This window comes from Ranitomeya variabilis, chromosome 3, assembly GCF_051348905.1.
Source record: "Ranitomeya variabilis isolate aRanVar5 chromosome 3, aRanVar5.hap1, whole genome shotgun sequence".
NCBI lineage: Eukaryota > Metazoa > Chordata > Amphibia > Anura > Dendrobatidae > Ranitomeya > Ranitomeya variabilis.
This window is the reverse complement of record NC_135234.1, coordinates 436,179,143-436,204,445: the sequence shown is the minus strand read 5'-3', so window position 1 is coordinate 436,204,445 and position 25,303 is coordinate 436,179,143. Positions and strand designations below refer to the sequence as shown.

General features: G+C 41.1%; 1 protein-coding gene across 1 annotated transcript in view; it reads left to right on the top strand.

The window, feature by feature from the left end:
- Positions 1-25,303, top strand: part of GALNT17 (polypeptide N-acetylgalactosaminyltransferase 17) — an 828,236-nt gene that overhangs the window by 782,396 nt on the left and 20,537 nt on the right. Inside the window, exons 7-8 of the mRNA XM_077296430.1 lie at positions 11,879-12,064; positions 13,768-13,905. Coding sequence (XP_077152545.1) covers positions 11,879-12,064; positions 13,768-13,905 — 324 coding nt within the window. The remainder of the gene's footprint in view (positions 1-11,878; positions 12,065-13,767; positions 13,906-25,303) is intronic.

The following is a 25,303-nucleotide window of genomic DNA, read 5'->3' as shown; positions in this document are numbered from 1 at the left end:
CGCAAACCGACTGCCGCTAACAATCTGTTACGATGGACCAGCCATCATCCAGTTCCTCTTAAAAGAGGAATACCTAAAGGGCAGTTCCTACGTATCAGGAGGAACTGCTCTGATTTGGGGGTGTACAGAAAACAAGCTGATGATTTATATGGCAGATTTAGGGCAAGAGGATATCCCAAAGAGACATTAGATGGTCCATTTAGGGAAGCTTTCACTGTCAATAGGCAGTCCCTCCTACATAAAAAAGATCGGGAGGAATCGGATAAAATTGTCAGGATGATTGGTACATTTGACGGGCAATCTGAGAGGGTTTTTCAAGTATTTCAAAAACATTGGGGCATTCTGCTGGCGGACCCTAATGTAAGCAACTTTATATCCCCCAAACCCAGTATAACGTATAGAAGGGGTAAAACCATAGGGGATGCCTTGGTTCATAGCTTATATGAGAAACCCCGTAGGGAAGGAACATGGCTGGACAGAAAACCAAATGGGTTCTTTAGGTGTGGCAATTGTTCTAGATGCTCACTGATGACACAATGTAAAACCTTCTGCAGTGCGGCAAATGGCAGGGAATACCAGATCAGAGATTTTGGAAACTGTAAATCTACCGGGCTAGTCTACAAGGCCACGTGCACCTGCCCGAAGGATTATATTGGTAAAACAACCAGAGAACTGAGGGTAAGGGTGGGAGAGCACGTGGGTGATATTAGAAACAAGAGGGACACCCCGATAGCTCGCCATATGAATGAGGTACATGGGGGCAATTTGAAAGAAATCACCTTTAACATGGTGGAAATAGTTAAACCAAAAACAAGAGGGGGTGATCTAGATAAGGTTATCCAACAAAAAGAAACTGAGTGGATGTTTAGAGTACAATCTTTGTCCCCAAAGGGCCTGAATGAATATCTTTCATATGCGTGTTTTATTTAACAGTTTCCCTCACCTTGTCCATTTGTGTGTTGTTTTTGGTTTTTGTAGTGGTCTCTTTTGGGGTCGAAGGCCGTATGATATGTGGAGGTTAATGGATTTATCCTTAAAGCTACATGTTTTTTTGAGCATGTTTGTACATGTGACACATTGTCTGTAATTTTCTATTAATATCTTTATGCCTTTTAATGGACTTTATAGTTATATTTTTGGAAATGTACCCTGCCTTTCCATTTTTCTGTATGCCAGCAAGACATAATATATGCTTATGTGTGAAAGGAGCAATAATATATGAAAATCTATTGGGTGCACTTGGAGCGTTTCCGGTCATGCGCTGCTATGTGGAGAATGATACTCTGTAGCGATCAGTTTTGCTTCCCGATCATGCGCTGTTGCGTTGAGAATGAAACGCTTTAGTGACCAGTTTTGCGGATCGCAGGCGAGAATGTAACGCATTAGCGACGTAGAATGAAACGCACTAGCGATCAGTTTGCTCCGATTAATGCGCAGGCGCATTGGCGCCTAGCTGGCAATAATCTCCTGATGACGTGAATGATACTTCCGCACTTGCGCGGTAGCAGCACCCTGACGCCGGAGAAGCATGGCATATTGGTACATCAATCCTTTTGGATTTGGCAGGTAAATAGTTCATCACTCAGGCTTTTTCTGGCCATGATTATTGGTGGCGATGCAGATTGGAGCATGTGTATGAGCGGGGGTTATTTAATTCCACCCGTATAAGCCACTGGTCATGCTACTCATCTATGGCATCTAACATTTTGAGAACCCTCTGACGGGCCTCCTGATGAACCGAACTACGGGGAAACGCGTTGAGGCGAGGCACAGTGTATCATGATAAGTAACACGCCATCCTGTTTATACCATTGTAAAATTGTACAGTCTTGCCTGTTTTAGGCTTTTGCACTAGTATCTTTGTGACTGTTTAGCCCTGTTTATATATGGGGGCAACCCCCTAGGGCTGGTATATCTATGGCTTGATAGTCCATGAAGAAGAAAATGTATATGGTATAATTTGCAATTTTTAAGGCAGTTATCTATGCTAAGGCTATGAGGCGAAGTGCAATATATCATGATAAATAACATATAATTCTACCTACACCACTGAGATACCTTAAATACTTGGCCCTGGTTATCTATTTGGGTTGTGTTTAATATTAACTGCAGGCTTTAATCCCTTATGGGTATAATTTATGCTAATAATAGCTAGACAAACTGCAGTATTTTGAGTATATGTGGTATAGGCTGTAGTGATTGATGCTAAAAAATTTTATGTGGCACATCTGACAGCATACCCATTGCCTATTATTGGTGTTTAGCAAATTGGTTTATGAAAGGGGCCGGAGCCTATATAGGTCTTATCTAATATCCTGCTTTTGCCTCTGTTCTTTTGCTAATTTTTTTCTATTGAGTTCTTTGTGTGTTTTTTTGACCATTTTTTTGCTTTCTTCATCTCTGTTCTTATGTATTTTGTTTTCACACCTGCAGCATAGGGTGATCTAGGGCAGTGAGGGGTAGTCCACGTTGAGTGGGGGCGCCAAAACATCGTAATTAGGGTGCCAACCTCCACAGCCAGGCAGGTGACAGAGTAGGCCATTGCAGGGTATGCGCTAGACCTTGGTCTTTTTTACCTTTAGGCCGAATTGTGCCTAAATAGCACTGGGTGGTGTATTTTTAAAATATTCATAATAAAATCTAATTTTTTAAGGGGATATATGTTCACTAGTTAATTCAGATTCCCAGGTTTATAAATATTTTTTCCTATAATAAATGATTTGTATCTTTATAATATATTGCAGTCTATGAAATAAGGACCTTAAGAGCAGTACTCAGTCATTAGTAGTGTTTTTCAGGATATGGTCTAACATTTCTACCTTTTTAATAACATTAATTTTGGTAAATCTACAATGAGACCCTGAAGCTTCACCAGTCCTTTATGAAATCTATAGAAGTTATGTGCATTAATTATGGTTTGAACAATAAGGCTACTTTTCCAGGATGAGCTTATGGTGAGTTTTTGATGCTACAGATTTTCTGAAGCATTTTTGCACCTACAGTATATACTGTAGTAAATTAGGTTGCTTGCATTTTTTAATGGCTTTTTTAGTGCATTTTTTACATGCATTTTTTTTGCTTTTTGACGCTGTGTTTTTGTCTCTTGTTGGTATGACATGTTTTAAACAAAGCTGATTGATTTGTTTTTAATACTTCCTGGTATTTGACTTCAACAACATTTTATTGATATAGACATGCAGATTACATGTCTTTTCGATATGTTTCCACTGCAGAAACACTCCACAGCCTGTATATAATGAGCTTTATAGCAGGTCAAAGCAATGAAGCCATTAATAATTAATTGCTACTGAAATATAGGAACGATCTCACCCAAGATATAAGTTCCTTGCTTCACAGCGTTTTATGGGATGAATTGCGATTACTTCCTCCCTCGTCGTGGGAGAATTCACGATGAGGGAGGAAGTAACAATCGATGGGATGAAATCCGGAGGAATGAGGCTTTAAACGGGCACGCAGAGGGCCTCCTCATATGTACGGACATCGCAATTCATCCCATAAAACGCTGTGAAGCAAGGAACTTTTATCTTGGGTTAGATTGTTCCTATATTTCAGTAGCAATTATTAATGGCTTCATTGCTTTGACCTGCTATAAAGCTCATTATATACAGGCTGTGGAGGAAACATTGAAAAAAACCTTTCGTATGGTGTAAGTTTCCATGAGATTAGGTGTATTTTTTGTCACCGTGCTGGAGCTTTTGCAGAGCTCACTGGGAGCATCTGTTAGTATTTGTACGTTGTTTGTTATGCTTTGGAAGTCTATGTTGGTTTTATGAGTCTGTCAGGCTCTTTTTAATAGAGTGAATTAAAAGTTATATTTTATTTAACTACAGTCCTACCTTGCTATTTGCACATTGAAACTGATTGATGGTACCACATTATTAGGCACTGCTGAAACACACTAAAAACTATGTGTGTTTTTTTACCTGCCAATGTTGCATATCTAATGCAAGTTTATGTGAACAATCTGCACATAAAACTCAGTGTACGCACAAGAGAAACTAACAGTTTGTGGATTTGAAACACGCACCGCAGGTCAGTAAAAAAAAAAAACACAAAGGGCATGAGATTTCTTGAAATCCCATCCAATTCTGCTACAACTGTAAGAGAGAAAAGAACCATCTGTTGATGTGCATGGAAATAGAATGGGGGTTTAGAAAGGTGCAGCAGCTTTTTGTAAGTGTCGTATTTGACCTCTGAGCAGGATTCACAGCTTCACTGCTCAGTGCTACCATATTATTTATTCCATGCTTCTGATGCTTCTGAACATTTGCTTATTAAATGTCGTAGACTCGTATGTCAAAGTGTGCAGTAAATGGGAGACACCATAGCAGCTGGTCCCCACCCATTAACTTAGAGATGACTGTGCCTGTAGAGGGATACTATTGAAACATACAGTATACAAGTCATATAGTAGTGTTATTACTTATGTACACGCTTAAAAAAGTAGTTTTATAGTTAATTAAACCTGAGACCTTAAGAATATTTTTTTACCAACAAATTGCATTTTTAAGACTGTGCAGACTGTTTTTCTGATCACCATACACTCAGGAGGTATATACCTCACAATGGCTAAGGCATCCATCCAGCATCGAGTGCCATTGCAAAAATCATATACAGTATATGCCTTCTTCAGAAGTCTCCTGTATGGCAAAGCACAGTCTGCTGCAACACACATATAAAGATTTACATATTTATAGGGGTTCAAATCCCACTAAAGACTGAATTTGCAAACATGTTAAATGTTTGGCTTTTCTCTAGGTACTTTGGATTCTTCCCACTCTTCAAAGACATGCTGGTAGACTGTGAGCCCCAATGGGGAAAGTGATGATTATGATAAAGCAATGATGAATTAATGTCGCTATATAAGCAAACAATATAAATATGTACAGCACCATGGAATTAATGGTACTATATAAATAAATAATAATTAATAATAATAATAATAATAATAATAAATATGTATACTGCTAGAACTTTTGGGACATTTATAACAAATAATCAATATTAAATGAAAAATGTTTAGAATTGAGAGTCCTCAGTGGTTGATACCTTTTAATGGCTAACTGAAAAGATGGTAACAAATTGCAAGCTTTCGAGACTACACAGGTCTCTTCATCAGGCAAAGATTAATACAAATTCTGAAGAATCATATTTATGCACAACATAGCACAGAAAAAAAAAAAAAAAACATGGATAAGACAGGTGGCATGAAGCAGAATTACCTTGAGTGATAAACAGTTATGTCCATAAATATTGGGCCAGTTCTTAGATAAGGAATGTTTTATTGTCCTCTGATTGGGGTCTCTGTTGTGATGACCCCTCATAGTCTGAGGGGCAAGTTCCTTAGTTGATGTAAAAAGACATAAATCCATGCGACACATTCATTCCACCACTAAGACTGTCAAAGGTCGTCATCAGTTTATATTCCCAAACTCTTCTGTCTCTCTAAGTTTTGAAGTTACTTTTTAACACAAGTAATTTCAAGTCCATAATGCTATGATTGGGGAGACAAAAATGTATTGCCACAGGTAGATCCATTCTTTTTTCTCTTATTGTATGGCGGTGAGAATTCATTCTTGTTCTAAACTTTTGCCCTGTCTCCCCCACATACAGACCCCCAGTTGAACATTTAGTACAAATAATTAGGTACACCACATTAGATGTGATGCAGCTGAAAGTACCTGGTATCTTGTAGTCCTGATGTGAATTGGGAATCTTTATCTTGTCCGTGGTCATTATAAATGGAAAGGTTTTACATTTTTTCTGATTGCAGGGAAAGGTACCTGTAGCTGTTGGAGAGGACAGGGAGCTCTTGACAATGATGCTTCTCAGATTTGGGGGCTGCCTAAAACACAGTAGTGGGGGGTCTGGAAAAATGGATCGTAAGCGGGCATCTTTTTGTAGTAAAGGTTGTCTGTCTTAGTGGTGGAATTAATGTGTCGCATGGATTTATGTCTTTTTACATCAACTAAGGAACTTGCCCCTCAGACTATGAGGGGTCATCACAACAGAGACCCCAATCAGAGGACAATAAAACATTCCTTATCTAAGAACTGGCCCAACATTTATGGACATAACTGTTTATCACTCATGGTAATTTTGCTTCATGCCACCTGTCTTATCCATGTTTTTTTTTTTTTTTCTGTGCTATGTTGTGCATAAATATGATTCTTCAGAATTTGTATTAATCTTTGCCTGATGAAGAGACCTGTGTAGTCTCGAAAGCTTGCAATTTGTTACCATCTTTTCAGTTAGCCATTAAAAGGTATCAACCACTGAGGACTCTCAATTCTAAACATTTTTCTATCTACTGGCTAACACGGTACCAAGATATATATCTTTCCTGTATCAATATTATATGAAGTTTTGTTAGTCTTTTTTTAATTTAACAGTAATACACTATCCCAGTGATATGTAAATATGTAATAATTGAAAACCTCCACAAGTAGACTTTGAAAACATAATTTTCTTTTTCCTGTAACATATGTTGTAATGGTTCAAAAATATAAGCTGGTTAAAGTCATCAGGTGACAGCAAATATCAGCAGCAAAGGTCAAAGTGATTGTCACTGCCATCATCAATATCATCATAAACTCGCTTTGACTAATCCTTATGTTTCTGTTCAGCACCATTTCTAGCTGGCATGACTCAAAGTGGCATCTTTAAATTATGAGTAATGGTGTGATAAGAAATGCAAATGCATAACGTGCATCCAAAGCATAAACAATCACCTTCATATTTGCATTCTGATTGCTTGTCATGTGCATTATATTTTGTGAAGTTTCACTAATTCAGCTGTCTTTCTACTTTACAATGAATTAGTGGGTTCCTAATGTACCATCAAACACTGAGGACTCTCAATTCTAAACAATGTACCATGGTGCATTCTGAGGATTACCTCAGATCAAGTTTTTGTACATCTGCGGAAAACGAGACAGCCCATTATCTGCTGGCTCATATCTTGGCAGGGGCCTTCTGGCACCGAATATTTCATAGCCTGATAAAGTAAGCAATACATGACATGTCTATATATTACCTTACTTAATGGAAATCTAAAAAACCCTTCTTGTCAGTATCATAATATTTGCACTGGCTTTTGCCTAGATGGGAAAACAACTACAGCAGAATAATTAAATTAAGCACAATACATTGCATAGCTGCCAGACTTGCAAATACATATACTAGATATTGAGCTAATGATATGGCCATGCAGTCCAAATGTGCTGTATAAAATAATGCAGTCATTCCATATTATGAAGCCCCAAGCACTCAATTTTTTCAATGTATGTTGCCTTAGTGAGAAGCTTTACTCCCCAACGTGGCCTCTAATACTCTTTTATCTTTATCAAATCACTTGTTATTTTTAATTTTCTTCCATTTTCTATTCAAATGACCCAGACAAGGAGCTAGCACCCTCTCGTAAGAACCTAAAAGGGAAGGTGTCTTCAAAAAATGTAACCTTGCAATTTTCATAGTTGAAACTGGAGCTTTTTGAGACTCTTACTTCCCGTCCTTTCAGGGAGAGTTTTCCCTGAGTACATTGACTGAGGGGTATAAATTATATGGCCTTAAAATGCAACTACACTAAAACAAATACTTATTTTTATTGACAAAACAATTCTTATTAGAAAACAAGAATCAGTGGGGGTCTGAGCTGCAGTATTCGGGAGTGTGGAGTATACTAATCTGTACAAAATAATGGGGTCATTACTGTAAGATGAGGACAAGGATAGGGTCATTACTACAGGATAGGGAAGAGGATGGGGGACATTATTACAAGATGGGGTCCAGGAAGGAATACATTACTATAAGATAGGGACCAGGATGGGGGCACTACCACAAGACAGCTACCAGGCTGGGGGGATAGTACTGCAAAATGGGGACCAGAATGGGTTTATTGATGCAAGATGGGGACCAGAATGACAGAATGAGGTTATTAGTGTAAGATGATGACCAGGATTGGGTCATTATTAAAGGATGGGGACCAGGATAGGGAAAATTACAACAAGAAGAGGACCAGGATGGGGGACATTACCACAAGATGGGGACCAGGATGCATTACTGTATGGTAGGGACCAGGATTGGTTCATTACTGCAAGATGGGAACATTACTTCAAGATGGGGATCAAGATGGGGGACATTACTATAAGATGATGACCAGGATGGGGTCATTACTACAGGGTGGAGAACAGGATGGGGAGATTACAAAATAATGGGGTCATCACTGTAAGATGGGGACAAGGATTAGGTCATTACTACAGGATGGTGAAGAGGATGGTCGACATTATCACAAGATGGGGTCCAGAATGGAGGACATTACTATAAGATATGGACCAGGATGGGGACATTACAACAAAACAGTTATCAGGTTGGGGGATACTGCTGCAAAATGGGGACCAGAATGTGATTATTAGTGCAAAGTGGGGGCCAGAATTGGGTTATTGGTGCAAGATTATGACCAGGATTGGGTCATTATTACAGGATGGGGACCAGGATGGGGACCATTACAACAAGATGAAGACCCAGATGGGGGGATATTGCCACAAGATGGGGACCAGGATGGGGACATTACTACATGATGGGGACTACAGTGAAGGACATTAATATAAGATGGGGACCTGGATGGGAAAATTACCACAAATGGTTGACAAGGAAGGGGACATTACTGCAAGATGGAGACCAAGTTGGGGAACAGTACTATAAGATGGAGAACAGAATGGTGTTATTGCTGCAAAATGGGGACCAGAATAGCGTTATTACTGCATGATAGGGACCAGCATGGAGGATATTATTACAAGATGAGGACCAGGATGAGGACATTACTACTAGACAGTGACCACCTTGGCGGATATTACTGCAAAATGGGGACCAAGTGGGAGGAAATTACTACAAAATGGCAATCAGGATGAGATCATTACAGCAATATGGGGACCAGGATGGGGTCATTACTGCAAGATGGGGACCAGAATGGGTTATTACTAGTGTTGAGCGATACCTTCCGATATGCAAAGGTATCGGTATCGGATTGGATCGGCCGATACCCAAAAAATATCGGATATCGCCGATACCGATACCCGATACCAATGCATATCAATGGGACACAAAATATCGGAATGGTTCCCAGGGTCTGAAGGAGAGGAAACTCTCCTTCAGGCCCTGGGATCCATATTCATGTATAAAATAAAGAATAAAAATAAAAAATATTGATATACTCACCCCTCGGACGGCCCCTGGCTCTCACCAGACCAAGCGTCTGCCTCCGTTCCTAAGAATGCAGAGTGAAGGACCTTCGATGACGTCGCGGCTTGTGATTGGTTGCGTGACCGCTCATGTGACTGCTCACACGACCAATCACAAGCCGCGACGTCATCGCAAGTCCTACACTCACTGCATTCTTAGGAACGGAGGCTGCCGGTTACATCGCTAAGGTCCAGGGTCCGCTGGAGGGGTGAGTATATCCATATTTTTTATTTTTATTCTTTATTTTTTACATGAATATGGATCCCAGGGCCTGAAGGAGAGTCTCCTCTCCTCCAGACCCTGGGAACCATACACTGGGAACTTCTCATTCCGATTTCCAATATCACAAAAATATCGGAACTCGGTATCGGAATTCCGATACAGCAAATATCGGCCGATACCCGATACTTGCGGTATCAGAATGCTCAACACTAGTTATTACTACAGAATGGAGACCAGTGTGGGTTACATCACTATAGGATGGTTGGACTTTACTACAAGATGGGGAACAAGATGAACATATTAGTACCAGATGGGGACACCTCATCCTGCAAAGAATGCAATTCTTCAAATTATTTTTTTTTGTTGGTGTGGCTCATATACCCAGCTGAGTTTGAGACCCCTGCTCTAGACTATGCTCAAGTTCTGCATATGTTGTGATCTGTTTTAAAAAGTTTAAACCAAATCATTAAAGGTTAATTCGCATGTGTCTTCTTCAGGAGAACAACACCCCCAGAAAACAAGAAACAAAAATTCTGGCTAGTGGTGCTCTCCTGAAGATTGGCAGTTCGGACCTGCAGCATGGTTGCTCTGCTGGTCCGAACTGTATACTCTAAAATGGTTCATTAGCATCATAGGAGCACAGGGACATTAAAGCTCCAGCAATATGGCCAGTTTTAAATCATTGCTCATAGTGCTTTAATAAAAAAAATCTTGTAAGCACTTCACATAATTGGCCACACTGCTAGACTGCAGCATTGGTGGGTCTCCTAAACAGCCAGCATTAAAAAATAAAATTAAAAATTCCTCCATTCTTATCAATGGAGAGGACTTTTCTTAAAATTAGAATTACAAAGTTGCTTCCTTCTACAAATGCTTTGGAAGTTGAGCCACATCCTTTAAAATGAATAATAGAACTGGCATGTCAAAATGGTAAAGTTTTTAATATCAGAGGTTAGGACCTTCCCAATTAGGGTTACTCTGATGTGTTGGGATGTCATTTGCATTTTTTTAATCAAAATTATATTAACTAAGTATCCTATATTTTTTCTTGCACTATTGCTATATTTATTTATTTACTGCAGAGTATATGCTTATTATGTTTCAATCTTGAGCTTTGTCTGTTTGGTGGCCAGTGTGAACATGCACTACCATGCTACGTGCACACCAACTTATATCCCAGTTCATTTCTTTGTTTTTTTTTTATCGCAATGGGAGAATGGTCTACCTAATGGATAGATGCACATCCGAAGCTGAAAATAGCACCATTAGTGCACATATAGTAGAAATGGTTAAATTCACCCAAATCATGGCTTATTGTACAGTTTCTATTGGGGGCACAAAATTGAATATGGCGCCTCAACATAAAAGGAGGTTGCAGTCTAAAAACGTTCACAATCACAAATATGTTATTGTTCATATAATGTACAATTATTTGTACAAAATCAGTACCATTTCTCTGACATAAATGATCTAAACTAGCAGCAAGGTTTCTTTAGCAGACCCTTCAGTGTGCACTTATCATCTCTTTCTTAAAGGGAAATTGGCAGCTGATAATTTCTGCCCGATCCATGGGCAGCATGTATCAGATACTGGCTGCATGCTTTCAGCCATATGTGTTTAACTCTGAAATGCTGCATCATATGGGAGACTTGTTGGACAGGTCGGTTTCCAGCAGCTTCTCCTCACCCGTTAACATTGATTGTTTCCCTATGCACATAGACCTGTCCCTAAAGAGGAGTGGGCAACCATCCTGTCTGACTAGTCTACCATGCAGCACGATCCCCAACGACTATTGAACATATATTGCTGAAATAATGCAACTAGTGTATGATACCTGCTTGCCATGGATCGAGCAGCATATATCAGCTGTCAGGTTCTCATGTGATGTTGATACTATTGAAAAATATACCATAAATTATTACATTTCCAAAACAGTCTTTGCCTTTGAATGTGGTTGATCTCAAATAATTTGTTTCTTGAAGGCCAGCCTTTCTCTGAAAATTCATTGTCACAGGTCTATGTTCTGGGCCAAAGGAAATTTTATTTGTACATAAATTTTTAGTGCACAAGGCATTCAATATGGTTGGTCATCTAATATAGGCTTGGACTGGATCAACCACATTGGAGCATTTAAATATTAATGGTTCACTCTGGCTCATATTGAAGGGTCTGAGTATGAAAATTCTTCCTAGAAATAATTGTTTGAAAAATTAGTTCCTAGTTTTATGCTTCCAGTAGTCATAAGCAGTATTTATGGTTAAATAGTCTGTAGTCTCTCTAGTACTAAGCAATTAATATATGAACCTACTGATTATTAAGTCTTGAGATTTCCTAATATGATTTTATAGATGTGAAAAAAACTTTGCTATTATTAAAAAACATTGTTTTATTCTAGGTTTGGTTGTGTGGTGGAAGTATGGAAGTCCTTCCCTGTTCAAGAGTGGCCCACATAGAACGTAAAAGAAAGCCTTATAACAATAACATAGATTTCTACACCAAGAGGAATGCTTTACGAGTAGCTGAAGTATGGATGGATGACTACAAATCACATGTTTACATTGCGTGGAATTTACCATTGGAGGTAAGGTTTAAACAACATACAGTGGGGCAAAAAAGTATTTAGTCAGTCATCAATAGTGCAAGTTCCACCACTTAAAAAGATGAGAGGCGTCTGTAATTTACATCATAGGTAGACCTCAACTATGGGAGACAAACTGAGACAAAAAAATCCAGAAAATCACATTGTCTGTTTTTTTATCATTTTATTTGCATATTATGGTGGAAAATAAGTATTTGGTCAGAAACAAAATTTAATCTCAATACTTTGTAATATATCCTTTGTTGACAATGGCAATGAGGTCAAACGTTTTCTGTAAGTCTTCACAAGGTTGCCACACACTGTTGTTGGTATGTTGGCCCATTCCTCCATGCAGATCTCCTCTAGAGCAGTGATGTTTTTGGCTTTTCGCTTGGCAACACAGACTTTCAACTCCCTCCAAAGGTTTTCTATAGGGTTGAGATCTGGAGACTGGCTAGGCCACTCCAGGACCTTGAAATGCTTCTTACGAAGTCACTCCTTTGTTGCCCTGGCGGTGTGCTTTGGATCATTGTCATGTTGAAAGACCCAGCCACGTTTCATCTTCAATGCCCTTGCTGATGGAAGGAGGTTTGCACTCAAAATCTCACGATACATGGCCCCATTCATTCTTTCATGTACCCGGATCAGTCGTCCTGGCCCCTTTGCAGAGAAACAGCCCCAAAGCATGATGTTTCCACCACCATGCTTTACAGTAGGTATGGTGTTTGATGGATGCAACTCAGTATTCTTTTTCCTCCAAACACGACAAGTTGTTTTTCTACCAAACAGTTCCAGTTTGGTTTCATCAGACCATAGGACATTCTCCCAAAACTCCTCTGGATCATCCAAATGCTCTCTAGCAAACTTCAGACGGGCCCGGACATGTACTGGCTTAAGCAGTGGGACACGTCTGGCACTGCAGGATCTGAGTCCATGGTGGCGTAGTGTGTTACTTATGGTAGGCCTTGTTACATTGGTCCCAGCTCTCTGCAGTTCATTCACTAGGTCCCCCCGCGTGGTTCTGGGATTTTTGCTCACCGTTCTTGTGATCATTCTGACCCCACGGGGTGGGATTTTGCGTGGAGCCCCAGATCGAGGGAGATTATCAGTGGTCTTGAATGTCTTCCATTTTCTAATTATTGCTCCCACTGTTGATTTCTTCACTCCAAGCTGGTTGGCTATTGCAGATTCAGTCTTCCCAGCCTGGTGCAGGGCTACAATTTTGTTTCTGGTGTCCTTTGACAGCTCTTTGGTCTTCACCATAGTGGAGTTTGGAGTCAGACTGTTTGAGGGTGTGCACAGGTGTCTTTTTATACTGATAACAAGTTTAAACAGGTGCCATTACTACAGGTAATGAGTGGAGGAAAGAGGAGACTCTTAAAGAAGAAGTTACAGGTCTGTGAGAGCCAGAAATCTTGATTGTTTGTTTCTGACCAAATACTTATTTTCCACCATAATATGCAAATAAAATGATAAAAAAACAGACAATGTGATTTTCTGGATTTTTTTGTCTCAGTTTGTCTCCCATAGTTGAGGTCTACCTATGATGTAAATTACAGACGCCTCTCATCTTTTTAAGTGGTGGAACTTGCACTATTGCTGACTGACTAAATACTTTTTTGCCCCACTGTATCATTGAGACTATACAAAATCCTATCATTCACAGTATTCAAAAATATATTAAGTTTGTTTTTATATCTTTTCAGAACCCAGGAATAGACATTGGTGACATAACAGAAAGAATCGCTTTAAGGAAAAGCTTGAAGTGCAAAAACTTTCAATGGTACTTGGATAATGTTTATCCAGAAATGAGAAGATATAATAATACCGTTGCGTATGGAGAGGTATGGTAAATTACGTCTACACACAATTCCTATAAAAATAAGTATTGTTCACTAACACTACTATCTTGAGGCATAAAATCCTCATTACATGTGAAAAGATAAGATTGGAGTCTTCTTTTGCAGTTCTCATTTTATCCTGAGATACTAAACCATGTTTTAGTATTTCTTCCATCCTTTACAAATTTACTTTGGTGTAATTAAAGGGTTTTCTAGGAGTAGAAAAATATATAAAAAAGAAAATCTCATAAGTACTTTTCTAAATTACTTTAATTGAAATATTCACTTATTTTATCTAGTGAAATTCTCATTGTAGTACATTAAAATTGCTAAACTTTTGCTAGTTAATAAGAAGAGTGCCTACTAGCTCATGGGGAAAGTCCACTGCTGTGACCAGGAGATAACCTCTATCATGCACTGTCAAGATGTCCAAGTCACAGCAGCCACAAAATCATCAGAAAGACAGGGTAGACAGCAGAGAAGCAGCCTCTTTTTACCATGTCTGCCCTGATACCTCTAATATTAGATCACATAGACAGGGTAGACAACTGTGGAGTAGCCTCTTTTTATCTTATCACATATGGAATCTCCAGTAATAGATTAGAATATCCACTGGGAAGACATCTTCCTACACATGTAAGGAGGGATGCCGCCAGGTCCGGACTGGCCATCGTTCACTTCTGGCAAATGCCAGAAGGGCCGGTGCCAGTAGTGGGCCGCTCGATCCGCCTCCCTCCGCCAGCGCCGACTCACCCCCCCGCCGTTGCATTCAACTATACAGTTGAATGCAATGATGGAGGAGAGCGCATCTACAGACGCTCCCTCTCCCATCATTCCCTGCTCTGCCTCTGACACTGCGGGTGCGTGATGAAGTTATAGCATCGCGCATTTGCTGTGTCCCGGGCAGACTGCAGCCGCTGAGACAGGAGCAGATGAGGGGCACGAGGAGAGGTGAGGAGTGTGTTTTTTGTTTTTTTTACTGGACTGTGGGGTTATTCTCGAGGGGGGAAGAAGAGATGCAGGCTGTGCTGTATACTACTGTGTGGGCTGTTCTGTATATAGTACTGTGTGGGCTGTGCTGTATATACTACTGTGCGGGCTGTGTTGTATATATTACTGTGTGAGCTGTGCTGTATATAGTACTATGTGGGCTGTGCTGTATATACTACTGTGTGGGTTGTGCTGTATATAGTACTGTGTGGGCGGTGCTGTATATACTACTGTGTGGGCTGTGCTGTATACTACTATGTGGACTGTGCTGTATACTACTGTGTGGGCTGTGCTGTATATACTACTGTGTGGGCTATGCTGTATATACTACTGTGTGGGCTGTGCTGTATACTACTACATGTGCTGTGCTGTATACCACTATGTGGGCTGTGCTGTATATACTACTGTGTGGGCTGTGCTGTATATACTACTGTGTGGGCTGTGCTGTATACTACTATGCGGGCTGTGCTGTATACTACTACGCAGGCTGTGCTGTATATACTACTGTGGGCTGTGCTGTATATACTACTGTGTGGGCTGTGCTGTATATACTACTGTATGAGCTGTGCTGTATATACTACTATGTGGGCTGTGCTGTATATACTACTGTGTGGGCTGTGCTGTATATACTACTGTGTGGGCTGTGCTGTATACTACTACGCGGGCTGTGCTGTATACTACTACGTGGGCTGTGCTGTATATACTACTGTGTGGGCTGTGCTGTATATACTACTGGGTGGGCTGTGCTGTATATACTACTGTGTGGGCTGTGCTGTATACTACTGTGTGGGCTGTGCTGTATATACTACTGTGTGGGCTTTGCTGTATACTACTACGCGTGCTGTGCTGTATACCATTACGCGGGCTGTGCTGTATATACTACTGTGTGGGCTGTCCTGTATATACTACTGTGTGGGCTGTGCTGTATACTACTGTGTGGGCTGTGCTGCATATACTACTGTGTGAGCTGTGCTGTATACTACTACGTGGGCTGTGCTGTATATACTACTGTGTGGGCTGTGCTGTATATACTTCTGTGTGGGCTGTGCTGTATATACTACTGTGTGGGCTGTGCTGTATATACTACTGTGTGGGCTGTGCGGTATACTACTATGCGGGCTGTGCTGTATACTACTATGCAGGCTGTGCTGTATATACTACTCTGTGGGCTGTGCTGTATATACTACTGTGTGGGCTGTGCTGTATATACTACTGTGTGGGCTGTGCTGTATATACTACTGTGTGGGCTGTGCTGTATACTACTATGCGGGCTGTGCTGTATACTACTACGTGGGCTGTGCTCTATATACTACTGTTTGGGCTGTGCTGTATATACTACTACGGGGGCTGTGCTGTATATACTACTGTGTGGGCTGTGCTGTATATATTACTGTGTGGGGTGTGCTGTATATACTACTGTGTGGCCTGTGCTGTATACTACTACACGGTCTGTGCTGTATATGCTGTATACTACTATGTGGGCTGTGCTGTATACTACTGTGTGGTCTGTGCTGTATACTACTTTGTGGGGTGCGCTGTATACTACTGTGTGGGCTGTGTTATCTACGCGGGCTGTGCAATATTATGCAGGCTGTGCTATATACTATGCAGGCTTTGCTATATACTATAGGGAGTATATTATATTCTATGGGGGAGGCCGTGTTATGTACTATGTGTCTGTGTTATATACTATTGTGGGGGTATTTTCTATTCTATGGGGGAGACTGTGTTATATACTATGGGGGCTGCATTATATTCTATGGGGGCTACATTATATATTATGGGGAGGTGGGCTGTATTATATTCTATGGGGGGTTACATTATACTCTGGGGTGGCTGCATTATACTCTGTGGGGTGGCTGCATTATACTCTGGGCTGGCTGCATTATACTCTGTAGGGTGGTGGCTGCATTATACATATGTGGGCTGCATTATACTGTATCGAGGACTATGGGAATATGCTATACTATATGAATAACTATGGGGTGCATTATACTATAGGAAGTGAATTGTACTACATGGATGACTATGGCGGTGCATTATACTATATGGAGCACTATGAGGAGTGTATTATGCTATATAGAGGACTATGACGAGTATTATACTATGTAGAGGACTGAGCAGTGTATTTTAATATATGGAGGATTATAGGGAGTGTATTATACTATATGGAGGACTGTGGAGCACATTATAATATATGGAGGACTATGGGGTATATTTACTAAACAAGTAAAATGCTGCATATTCAGATTGTTTTTGCCAGAACAAAAATAATTGTTCTCAGCAGCACATCGCCGGTGTAAACTGTAGATGTGCTGCTGATAACATGATACTGTATGGTGATCTATTAGTGATCTATTAGTGATCGTTCTGTCCCATCATTATTCCTCAGCTGGTGAAAAGAGGCTGGGAAATGTTGTGAATTCTGCTTTTGGGCTCCCTCCGGTGGCTGTAGGTGGTAATGCAGTTGTCCCTGAGTTGCAGTCCTGGTCAGTTGTATCTGCTGATTGCAGATCTGACTGGGGTATTTAGGCGTGCAGGATTCATTAGTCCTTGCCAGTTGTCCATGGTTTTTGGGAGGTTTTGGTCCTGGTTTGGTTCCTTCTGCCTTCTGCCAAATCAGCAAAGATAAGTGTCTGGTTTTGTTTCTGTGGCACACATGCTGTGTGCTTAATAATTCTGTGCTATTCATTGTTTTTTGTCCAGCTTAGATTGTGTCAGTATTTTCTCAGTCTTGTTGGATTCTCTGGAGTGGCAGATATACATTCCATGTCTTTAGTTAGATTGTGGAACTTTTTGTATTATCTGCTGTGGATATTTTTGGAAGGGTTTTAATACTGACCGCTTAGTATTCTGTCCTATCTTTCCCTATTTAGCTAGAGTGGCCTCTTTTGCTGAATCCTGTTTTCTGCCTGCGTGTGTCTTTCCTCTCCTACTCACAGTCAATATTCGTGGGGGGCTGCCTATCCTTTGGGGTTCTGCTCTGAGGCAAGGTAGTATTCCTATTTCCATTTATAGGAGTATTTAGTCCTCCGGCTGTGTCGAGGTGTCTAGGGTTTGTTAGGCACACCCCACGGCTACTTCTAGTTGCGGTGTTAGTTCAGGTTTTGCGGTCAGTACAGTTTCCACCTACTCCAGAGAAAGTTCATGCGGCTCCAAAGTCACCGGATTATAACAGTACAACTGGCCAACTATGAGTTAAATGCATCTCAGAAGAAGGGAAGAAAGGTGTTGAGTAATTTTTTTTCTGCAGTTTGCTTTGCCTTTTCTTCCCTCTTTTTCTCTGGGTGGCTAAGGGGTCTTGTGTTAGCATGGATGTTCAGGAATTAGCTTCTCGTGTAGACCAGCTTGCTGCTAGGGTGCATGGAATTTCTGATTATATTGTTCAGACTCCTGTTTTAGAGCCGAAGATTCCTACTCCTGATTTGTTTTTTGGTGACAGGTCCAAATTTTTGAGTTTTAAAAACAACTGTAAACTGTTTTTTGCTTTGAGACCTCGATCCTCTGGGGATTCCATTCAGCAGGTTAAAATCGTCATTTCCCTGCTGCGTGGTGATCCACAGGATTGGGCATTTTCCATGGAATCTGGGAATCCGGCTTTGCTTAATGTAGATTCCTTTTTCCAGGCTTTAGGACTATTATATGATGAACCTAATTCTGTGGATCAAGCGGAGAAGACCTTGTTTGCCCTATCTCAGGGTCAAGAGGCGGCAGAATTGTATTGTCAGAAATTTAGAAAATGGTCTGTATTGACTAAATGGAATGATGATGCTTTGGCTGCAATTTTCAGAAAGGGTCTTTCTGAATCCGTTAAAGATGTTATGGTGGGGTTTCCCACGCCTGTCGGTCTGAGTGATTCTACGTCTTTGGCCATTCAGATTGATCGGCGCTTGCGGGAGCGCAGAACTGTGCGCGCTGTGGCGTTGTCCTCAGAGCAGAGTCCTGAGCCAATGCAGTGTGATAGGATTCTGTCTAGGACAGAACGACAAGGACTCAGACGTCAGAATAGGTTGTGTTATTATTGTGGCGACGCTTCTCATGTTATTTCAGTCTGCCCTAAGCGGACAAAGAGGATCGCTAGTTCATTTACCATCAGTACTGTACAACCTAAATTTCTGTTATCGGTGTCCTTGATCTGCTCATTGTCATCATTCTCTGTCTTGGCGTTTGTGGTTTCAGGCGCCGCTTTGAACTTAATGGACCTTGAGTTTGCCAGGCGTTTTGGTTTCCCCTTGCAGCCTTTGCAGAACCTTATTCCTTTAAGGGGCATTGATGCTACACCTTTGGCTAAAAATAAGCCCCAGTTTTGGACACAGGTGAACATGCGCATGGCGCCAGCCCATCAGGAAGATTGTTGATTTCTGGTATTGCATAATTTACATGATGCTATCGTGCTGGGTTTTCCGTAGTTGCAGGTACATAATCCTGTGTTGGATTGGAAGTCTATGTCTGTGACTAGTTGGGGTTGTCAGGGGGTTCATAATGATGTTCCTTTAATGTCCATTTCCTCTTCTTCCTCTTCCGAAATTCCAGAGTTTTTGTCTGATTTTCAGGATGTATTCGATGAGCCCAAGTCCAGTTCTCTTCCACCACACAGGGACTGTGATTGTGCTATTGATTTGATTCCAGGCTGTAAGTTTCCTAAGGGCCGACTCTTCAACCTGTCTGTGCCTGAACATACCGCTATGCGGAGTTATGTTAAGGAGTCTTTGGAGAAAGGGCATATTCGGCTATCTTCTTCACCGATGGGAGCGGGATTTTTTTTTGTTGCTAAGAAGGATGGCTCCTTGAGACCCTGTATTGATTATCGCCTCTTGAATAAGATCACGGTCAAGTTTCAGTACCCTTTACCTTTGCTTTCCGATTTGTTTGCTAAGATTAAGGGGGCTAGATTGACCTTCGGGGGCGTATAATCTTGTTCGTATTAAGCAGGGTGATGAATGGAAAACTGCGTTCAATACGCCCGAAGGCCATTTTGAATACCTTGTGATGCCGTTTGGGCTCACTAATGCTCCATCTGTTTTTCAATCTTTCATGCATGATATCTTCCGGACTTATATTGATAAATTCTTGATTGTATATTTGGACGATATTTTGATTTTTTTCTGATGATTGGGAGTCTCATGTGGAACAGGTCAGGATGGTATTTCAGATCCTTCATGACAATGCTTTGTTTGTGAAGGGGTCTAAGTGTCTCTTTGGGGTGCAGAAGGTTTCTTTTTTGGGTTTAATTTTTTCTCCTTCATCTATTGAGATGGATCCGGTTAAGGTTCAGGCCATTCATGATTGGATTCAACCCACGTCCGTAATGAGCCTTCAGAAATTTTTGGGTTTTGCAAATTTTTATCGCTGTTTCATTGCTAACTTTTCCAGCGTGGTTAAACCTTTGACCGATTTGACGAAGAAAGGCGCTGATATGGCGAATTGGTCCTCTGCGGCTGTTTCTGCCTTTCAGGAGCTTAAACGTCGATTTACTTCTGCTCCGGTGTTGCGCCAACCGGATGTTTCTCTTCCGTTTCAGGTTGAGATTGACGCTTCTGAGATTGGCGCAGGGGCCATTTTGTCCCAGAGGTATCATGTTGGTTCCTTGATGAAACCGTGTGCATTCTTTTCCCGTAAATTTTCGCCTGCTGAACGCAATTATGATGTCGGCAATCGGGAGTTGTTGGCTATGAAGTGGGCATTTGAGGAGTGGCGACATTGGCTTGAGGGAGCTAAGCACCGTATTGTGGTCTTGACCGATCATAAGAATTTGATTTACCTCGAGTCTACCAAACGGCTGAATCCTAGACAGGCTCGATGGTCCTTGTTTTTTTCCCGTTTTGATTTTGTGGTCTCGTATCTTCCGGGTTCTAAGAATATTAAGGCTGATGCCCTTTCTAGGAGTTTTTTGCCTGATTCTCCTGAGGTCCTTGAACCGGTCGGCATTCTGAAAGAAGAGGTGGTTCTTTCTGCTATTTCCCCTGATTTACGACGGGTTCTTCAGGAATTTCAGGCTGACAGACCTGATCGCTGTCCAGTGGGGAAACTGTTTGTTCCTGACAGATGGACTAGTAGTGTGATTTCTGAGGTTCACTGTTCTGTGTTGGCTGGTCATCCTGGTATTTTTGGTACCAGAGACTTGGTTGGTAGGTCCTTTTGGTGGCCTTCTTTATCACGTGATGTGTGTTCTTTTGTGCAGTCCTGTGGGACTTGTGCACGGGCCAAGCCTTGTTGTTCCCGTGCTAGTGGGTTGCTTTTGCCATTGCCGGTCCCTGAGAGGCCCTGGACGCATATTTCTATGGATTTTGTTTCTGATCTTCCTGTTTCCCAGAGGATGTCGGTTATCTGGGTTGTTTGTTACCGGTCTTCTAAGATGGTTCATTTGGTGCCTTTGCCTAAATTGCCTTCCTCTTCAGATTTAGTTTCGTTGTTTTTTCAGCATGTGGTTCGTTTGCATGGTATTCCGGAGAATATTGTGTCTGACAGAGGTTCCCAGTTTGTTTCTAGGTTTTGGCGGGCCTTTTGTGCTAGGCTGAGCATTGATTTATCTTTTTCCTCTGCATTTCATCCTCAGACAAATGGCCAAACCGAGCAAACTAATCAGACCTTGGAGACTTATTTGAGATGCTTTGTGTCTGCTGATCAGGATGATTGGGTGGCCTTTTTGCCATTGGCCGAGTTTGCCCTTAATAATCGGGCTAGTTCGGCTACTTTGGTTTCGCCTTTTTTTTGTAATTTTGGTTTTCATCCTCGTTTTTCTTCTGGGCAGGTTGAGCCTTCTGACTGTCCTGGTGTGGATTCTGTGGATGACAGGTTGCAGCAGATTTGGGCTCATGTGGTGGACAATTTGGTGTTGTCTCAGTAGGAGGTTTAACATTTTGCTAACCGTCGTCGGTGTGTTGGTTCCCGGCCTCAGGTTGGGGATCTGGTCTGGTTGTCTTCCCGTCATGTTCCTATGAAGGTTTCTTCTCCTAAGTTTAAGCCTTGGTTTATTGGTCCTTATAGGATTTCTGGGATTATTAATCCGGTGTCTTTTCGATTGGCGCTTCTGGCCTCTTTTGCAATCCATAATGTCTTCCATAGATCTTTATTGCGGAAATATGTGGTACCCGTTGTTCCCTCTGTTGATCCTCCGGCCCCTGTGTTGGTTGATGGGGAGTTGGAGTATGTGGTTGAGAAGATTTTGGATTCTCGTTTTTCGAGGTGGAGGCTTCAGTATCTTGTCAAATGGAAGGGTTATGGCCAGGAGGATAATTCTTGGGTTTTTGCCTCTGATGTCCATGCTGCTGATTTGGTTCATGCTTTTCATGTGGCTCATCCTGATCGGCCTGGGGGCTCTGGTGAGGGTTCGGTGACCCCTCCTCAAGGGGGGGTACTGTTGTGAATTCTGCTTTTGGGCTCCCTCCGGTGGTTGTAGGTGGTAATGCAGTTGTCCCTGAGTTGCAGTCCTGGTCAGTTGTAGCTGCTGATTGCACTGGGGTATTTAGGCGTGCAGGATTCATTAGTCCTTGACAGTTGTCCATGGTTTTTGGGAGGTTTTGGTCCTGGTTTGGTTCCTTCTGCCTTCTGCCAAATCAGCAAAGATAAGTGTCTGGTTTTGTTTCTGTGGCACACATGCTGTGTGCTTAATAATTCTGTGCTATTCATTGTTTTTTGTCCAGCTTAGATTGTGTCAGTATTTTCTCAGTCTTGTTGGATTCTCTGGAGTGGCAGATATACATTCCATGTCTTTAGTTAGATTGTGGAACTTTTTGTATTATCTGCTGTGGATATTTTTGGAAGGGTTTTAATACTGACCGCTTAGTATTCTGTCCTGTCTTTCCCTATTTAGCTAGAGTGGCCTCTTTTGCTGAATCCTGTTTTCTGCCTGCGTGTGTCTTTCCTCTCCTACTCACAGTCAATATTCGTGGGGGGCTGCCTATCCTTTGGGGTTCTGCTCTGAGGCAAGGTAGTATTCCTATTTCCATCTATAGGGGTATTTAGTCCTCCGGCTGTGTCGAGGTGTCTAGGGTTTGTTAGGCACACCCCACGGCTACTTCTAGTTGCGGTGTTAGTTCAGGTTTTGCGGTCAGTACAGTTTCCACCTACTCCAGAGAAAGTTCATGCAGCTCCAAAGTCACAAGATTATAACAGGGAAACAAGCGTTGAACAACTTCAATATTGTCGATCAAACTCATTTAGCGGCCTGAACTCTGCACACAAAAATACAACCAAAATGCTATTGTGTGATGTGCAATATGTTAGCATTTGGGGCCCCATTTTACACTTTGCCTTGGGCCCCACTTTGCCTACAACCGACCATGCCTACAAGTGTACAAAGATATTATACAGTCACCATGTGACAAGTGGGCCTGTGTAACTTCAAATGCCAGGGCTGAATTTTAGTCCCAGTTAGGCCCTGGATGCTGGGCTTCCTACTGTACATGTTCATGAGCACCTGTGTAGACCAGGTTTATGACACTGTAAAAAAGATGGCAGCCATTTTGTTGTATTACTTTCATAAGCAAACGAAGTGCAAAATGCCAGTTTAACTCTTTACTTATTAAGGACATTTTTTTTGCAGAATGATGACTCAGTAGCCAAAGATGTATGAACTACACATTGCCTACTATTGGCAATATCTGAGCCCTTGATTGCAGTTACATCCATTATTCATTGTAAGGCCACATTCACACGATCAGTTCTTATAAGCCAAAATCAGAAGTGAGTAAAAAATGCAGAACTGGTGCACGTGTTGCTATAATAATTTTCCTCTGATTATTCCATTTCTGATTTTGGCTTCCAAATACTTATGTAAAATGTTAACTAGGGATGAGTGAGCACTTTATCACTTGGCTGTTCATTACTCAAAACAAGCAATTCCTAATGCTCAGGTGCTCATTTCGAGTTACGAGGATAATGGTAGTTAATGAGGAATCTGAGCATTTTTCCAGCAGACCCTACAAGGAGGTCTGGGGGCAGGAAATATGTGGAAATGGATGGAAAAAGTACTGAATGGAAGGAGAATAGCATGGGGAAGACCCCTGGAAGCATCTCTGACTCCCAGATCGCTGCTTAGAGCAATGGTGTCACACACTTTTACTTTACTTTATGGACTGACTATAAAACAATCAAAATTGATGATAAATTGGAGTTTACAGGAAAAAAATGTTAAGAAACATGCTTTTCAGTATAATGACTTGTATATAGGGCAAAATTTTAAAACGTTTTAAAAAAATACTAATTTAAGTAAATAAAAAAATTAAAAATAAAGATTTTTTTAAATAATTTTGATTATATTTTTATTTTTTTATTTAAAAAGTGGAAATGTCAGTGTAATTTATTAAGAAAGCAAGAACTGCCAAAGATTAGATGGAAAAAGGAATCATATACACTCAGGATTAGACATAAAGAGCGGCCTCATACACATTATGCTCAAATTGTCATGTAGTGGTACTCTTTAACTCCTAAAGGCTATGCATTAAGTGCAAAACTTGCCAAAAATCACAAGAAGGGTCATCCATACACCCTTGAAGGCACCAACTGTAGTGTCTCATTCAAATATTGTGAACAAAGTATAGTTGTGGTACTCCTACACTCATAAAAACTCTATACACAGTGTAAAGGCTGCCAAAATTTACAAGCAGGGTCATCCATACACCGTTGAAGGCACAAACTGTAGTGTCTCATTCAAATATTGTGAATAAAGTGAGTGTAGTTGTGGTACTTCTACACTCATAAAATCTCTACACACATTGCAAAGCCTTCCAAAATATACAAGCAGGGTCATCCATACACCCTTGAAGGCACAAACTGTAGTGCCTCATTCAAATAATACAATTCTACACTCATAAAGGCATTGCATAAAGTGCAAAGACAGGAAAAAATGTCTCATTCAAATATTGAACATTTAAAGCACTTTACGTGCTGCTGCCATCTGATGGTGTAGAAAAGTGAAGGCTAATTCTTGTTCATTTTTAGCAGAGTAAGGCCGGCATCACACTACTGTAGAATATGGACAAGTGCTATGAGAGATAACATCGCATAGCACTCGGACCAGTGTTAATCTATGGGACAGCTCACATCACCGTGTTTTTTCTCCAGCATATTCTATGTGCATGTAAAATTGCAGCATGCAGCATGACTCGGCCAAGACTCGCCAATGCAAGTCTATAGGTGCGAGAAAAAAATCGCACAGCACTCAGACCATAAGAGTGCTGTCCGATTTTTATGCACCCAATTTTTACGGCACTGCAGGAGCCGACAGGATAGAAGAGATGGATTACATACAGTAAATACAAATAGAATAGATAGATATATAGATGTCTGTGACAAATACAATTAGTACAGTGTGTGTGCAAATTACTGGACATGTATTTAATTAATAAAAGATTATTTTTTAGAAAAAAATGGCGTGGGCTCCTGCAAAATTTTCATAACCCGCAGAAGA